The 5,197-nt window shown below is 42.5% G+C and overlaps 1 protein-coding gene across 3 annotated transcripts in view; it reads left to right on the plus strand.

Annotated features, from left to right (window-relative positions):
* LOC137993397 (laminin subunit beta-1-like) overlaps positions 1 to 5,197 on the plus strand; it is a 24,313-nt gene extending 19,116 nt beyond the window's left edge. The window contains exons 13-15 of one of the 3 annotated variants that reach the window (XM_068839225.1): positions 1 to 538; positions 932 to 1,414; positions 2,603 to 5,196. The exon at positions 1 to 538 is cut by the window's left edge and continues 241 nt beyond it. In XM_068839225.1, coding sequence (XP_068695326.1) covers positions 1 to 538; positions 932 to 1,414; positions 2,603 to 3,091 — 1,510 coding nt within the window. In that variant the 3' untranslated portion in view covers positions 3,092 to 5,196. Of the gene's footprint in view, positions 539 to 931; positions 1,415 to 2,602 lie in introns of all 3 variants that reach the window. The other 2 variants (XM_068839224.1, XM_068839227.1) reach the window with 2 other exon arrangements.

Below are 5,197 nucleotides of genomic sequence, written 5' to 3' on the forward strand. Positions count from 1 at the left end.
GAACGAATTAAGCGCTGTGATAAATGAAACCGTAACAAAGGCAGTGAATCAAACGCTTCACTCCACGGCCATTTTGGAAGCTCATAGGAGGGACAGTGAATCCATCGTTTCACAAATACATGATCTCGTTACCGAGGCATTTTTGTTGTTGGAAACGTCAATAGAACGAGGTCTTGGACGGATGGAAACATCCGCTGTTTCTCTTGCGAATATAGCACGACAATTGTTGAATATGAGGTACAGTATCGATCTGGAAGCAAACCGTACAGTTGTAGCCAATGAAACCGTTTATTCGCGTTTGGAACACGCGGTTGCAGTCGCAACCAAATCCGTCGAATTGGCGCGAAATGTCACCGATACGCAGGCTCACGTTAATGCTTTGCTAAGCCAGCTGCACGGAAACGCGTCTGAGGTGCATGATCTCGGAGAAACTACGGTGGCTATAGCATCTACTAAGCTAGAAATGGCAAGCAGAGCATATAATCACAGCTTACAGAAGTTGGATGAGGCCAAACAAGCAAATCCAGATAGAAGCATTGTAAGTTTGAAGATTTTAAGTTTCCATTAAGTTCTTACGTGAGTTTTTACTGTGGATGATGGCGCCGCATACAGCGAAGACATGACAAGAGTCCGACTGCAGTGGTCGAAAACCCGAAGGCAACTAGGTTGGGCGCCTCTCCAATCCCATTGCATACACACCTTGTCCCCAGTAATACTAGTACTCATTTTATCGATCTCCAATGGGTGCCGGGGAGTTTGGGGCGCACCTGCTCGAATTTTAACCCGAAGCGCTGGTATGCGGTCTCTGAGCGATATCTACTACACTTCGCGCCCCTTAGCTTACTGCGAAATGTAAGAACAAATAATCAGTGTGATATGACAGTGACTGTGTGATAGTATGTTTAGAATACTTTCCCTTGTTTCTGTAAAGGTTCTCGAAGATGTGAAGAGTGAATCGGCCATTGCTGGGAATCTGTCCTCGCAGTTCCACAGTCAAGTCAGTAAATTATATCAATCAGGTACTGCTGTCATTGATCAGATAAAAGACGCCGTTCAAACAGCAATCTCCCAGGTTAATGATGTGCAAACAGCATACAGCAATGGATCACAAATTCATCAGGATTCCCAGGTTGCATTGGTTGCCGCGCGCGCGGCTGTTTTAAGGGCTAACCGCGTGCACAGCGATGCGCAAAGAATGCTGCAGGTCTTGCGCAATTTTGAAGACGAATCTCTCCAAGCGCAGTCGTCTGCAAGCGAGGCCTTGTCCGTTATCCCTCATCTCCGGAACAACTCGCACCAGATTATAAGGGAGGTGTCCATGGTCAACGAGTCGTCTGCAAATACGCTCCGTACAGCTTCAGAGGCTTTGAAGCTTGGACGCAGTGTTTACAATATTTCCTCATCAGAAAAGAAGGTATGCTTTCAATTTTATGTCGACTTTGGCTTCTCCAAAGTAATATATTCCGCTTGTCAAGTCTTACGCTTGAAATATCACCGTGCATAAATAAAGTGCGTTAATTTTTCTTTGTGAGAAAAAAGCTTGTGAAAACAGTAGTGTAGCAGCTATCGTAATCTGCTATTGTTTGGTGTCGTAAGCAGCTTTTATTAATTTAAGTCTAAGTCAAAGTTTCAATTGTTTAGTCATTTGTTTTTGGCAAGGGTAACGAGCCAATCACGTTATACGTTACGAGAGCAGCTACATCACCCTGTGAGAAATCTAGGCATTCACTTTTTCCAGCCCAGGAAGCGAAAAAAGTTATTTCTCGTGATACATTCCTGTACTCCTTTCAGGCTCTCCCCTCAGATGCCAAGAACTGCAAGTAATTAATGCACACCGATTTTAATAAGCGTCTATGAAGTATCTGCTCTTCTCCCCAACTTCAACATTCGCCGGCTCATGTCTCGAAATACAGACAATTAACGTCACAAAGTGTCCACCAAACGCTGCCCCAGCCTCAAGTAGAGATAAACATCTGCATTTTACGTAACTTAAAAGAAAGCTAACCCTAACCCTTACCTTATTGTTGGAAATGGATTGCAAATGCTTGAACTTATCACGACACTTGGAGTTGGATGTAAATATTGGGCATCCATTTAATTACCTGCATTTCTTGATATAGATTGTTTTCACGTGACGTCACGGCGGCCATCTTGGTGTACCCAACTAATCCTCCGGGAATTTGGTTTTGTCAACGGAATTGATAAAGTAAATTGGCCACCGTACAGAGATTCTAAAAGCCGACGTTTCGAGCGTTAGCCCTTCGTCACAACGGAAGGGATTGGATTCGCTCTGACGTCCGCGTCTCAAAAACGCGCGTGCCTAAGCTCCCTAGTTTCTTTAGAAACTACCCCCTTAATCCTCCGGGAATTGCGCTCTGTTGTCATGCAAAACGTTTTCTTTTGTTTTGGTGGAAAACAAGGTTACTGATCACATGAGTGAAAACACTCTATAGGTTTCTCCATGCATTTTGTTATTCGTACATACGTTTCCTCGAATTTAAAATACCTTTGATGGATTAAACTAGGGTGCTAACACCATCCTGGCGCATTTTTTCGGTTCTTTGTGACCACACTAATCGGTGCTTTGCAATATTTTACAAAGGTTTTGGAGAGAACCCTTCACCTGGCCAGTCAGTTACATAACGAAACTTCAGCAAAGAACGCGGCGATCAACAACACCGTGGAAAATTTCATAGCGGCGGAAATAGAACCCGTTATGAGACTCTGTCAAAATGCCTCTACTGTGGCCACCAATGTGTCCGAGTACAGTTCGACTCTTCTGAAGCGAGCGGCTCATTTAAATGCATCTGCCCACCGGTTGAATGCTCTAATAAGGCAGTTGCGCAATGAAAGCTCTCATTTACCTCGAGTCAATGTCAACAATCTTTCCGTTCTCAGGAGAGAGGTGATCTCGGCTAAGGAGCAGTTTCTGGCATTGCAACTCGGACCGCACCTGGCGGAGTTAAGGGAAGGAATTCACTTACAGAAAGAGAAAATGACTTTATTTAAAGATTGGATTGGCCAGCTTCGGTCTAGTATTGACGAAAGGAAGAACTTACTGAGGTCAATGCCGTCAGAGACCCCATGTTGATTAAGGGCCGTTTAAGATCTTATATATTTTAGTTTTTTCAAATGATAAATGCAGTGATATACAGAAGTCAGAAGTCCATAAAACAGAAGTGTCGATCTCTCTCATTTGGCCTTGGCCCATCAGTTTTTATAAAATAATTACGAAAATGCGCGCATTCTCATTAGTCAATAGCAGTGTTTAGATGAGAGCATGGAAAGACGGCTGTAACATCACACGAATTTTGATTGGTTATGTGTTGTCAGACGCGTGTTTTGATTGGCTGGTAGGAAATATGAGCGTGTATCAAGAAAATCTGTTTCAATCAAGACGTTAAAAAAACCAGCATTTTCATTCATTTGTCGAATTATCTTTGAGAAACATTTTATAAAAGCAATAGACGACTTATTTCTGGTGGAGTTGGGAGAATTCTCGACAGTTGTGCAAACCCTAGCTCGACTGCGTCTCGGGTACCGGAAAAATACTTGCCAATCAGATTGGGCCTGAAGACTGCAACGCGTTTGACTGTTCTACAACCCAGCATCCGAACAAGGGATTGCTCGTCCTATTAAAGTGCAAAATCATACATAGTTCGGGCACGGAGCGCAAGGTCACCATTTTTCAACCGCAAACGGTCTAGTAGTAGTCGTCGGTAATAGGGAGTTTTAGCAACGACAACGGCTACGGCAACGAGTACATTCTCCTTTTCGCGACGGTCTTGGAAGTGCGGTGAAAATTCGCTTCCATTACGTAAACGTTATGGTGCTTAAGAAGTGAAAAATCCACTGAACAAAATGCTGTGCATACGCATTCTTTCGCAAATTTGAGACCAACAGCTGTTGGCTGTTTTACCAAATTTCTCGCAATCCCGTCATTAGGTGAAGAAATTTGGAATAAAAATAGTTCCGACTACTAAGGAGTCGTCTATGAAAAAAAATCGGAAATTCAACAGACAAAATTTTGGGGCAAACTAAAAAATGTCTATCAGCGAGTTACGAAAAATCGGTCTGTTGAAATTCCATGATAACAGCTGTAAGCTTTATTTCTGTTATTTTAAGTACGCAAATTTACCTTTTTCACTCGGCGTCCACTTTGGAGTCCGTGGGGAATTAAGGCTTTGCCTTTGTATATTCTTTGCATGTCCAGCCTAATCTAGGTGCATTACCATGGTAACAGTTTGCAGAGCACATAAATTGTCAAAATATAAACCTTCGTGGTAGTACTTATCAGTGACCAAGTTTGAGCTTCCAGGAAAAAACTGCATAAATATAGTAGAAATGGAAGTACGATTGCTTCAAAACCGTGTTCAGTCAATTAAGAGGTCCTAGTGGAAAAAAAAGTGTTCGAGGCTTTTGCAGCTGTATTTTACCCTTGTAAAGGGGCGGGTACAAAAGTTGGACCGGATCAACTCGGATCGAGCGAAAAACAGTTTTGTAAGTCAAAGCTATTCGACGTTTGCCCCGGTTTCACCAAGGTTAGCTTAAAGATTAGGGCCCAGTTGACTTCTCGAGACCTGATTATCTTTTTACGTCCATCCAAGGTGAGCGATCCGACTTGATCCGGTCCGACTTTTGTACGTAATAGCCGACAAATACTTATGCAACTTTCGTTATTTTAAAATTTGTTTCCACGACCCATCAAATGTAAATGGCTTCAGTTTGCAAAATAAAGCTTCCTGGCCGGTCTGAGGGACTTGTCAGAACGTAGCAGGTGGAAGGGTCACAAGAAATTAAGCCATTAAAGGCATTGTGATCATAAAGGGATGCTTTAATGTTGTTACTACACGAAGACAAACCATGTATGAAAATCATGTCATACATAATATTTCCTGCCATATAAACAAGACAAGCTGTTGAAAGTTTTAAACACAGTGCGTGTATCTTGGTTTCATCCTATTGAGCCAAAAGCTTTTTTGGTCCTTTTTTTTTTCAACTGAGGGCGGTTTCCTTTTGACAGAACTCCAGGTTCAAAATCGCAAAGTCTTCTGAATTTTTATCTAAAGGAGGTTGAAGATGACCTAGAAATAAATCTTTTTCCAAGTTTCCAGTTCCGTGACGTCTTTCGTTTCTAACCCGAATTGTCGCCTTGCGTGACACCACAATACAAAGCTATTTGGTTGAAAAAAAATGT

Source organism: Montipora foliosa, chromosome 2, assembly GCF_036669935.1.
Source record: "Montipora foliosa isolate CH-2021 chromosome 2, ASM3666993v2, whole genome shotgun sequence".
In the NCBI taxonomy this organism is placed as follows: Eukaryota; Metazoa; Cnidaria; class Anthozoa; order Scleractinia; family Acroporidae; genus Montipora; species Montipora foliosa.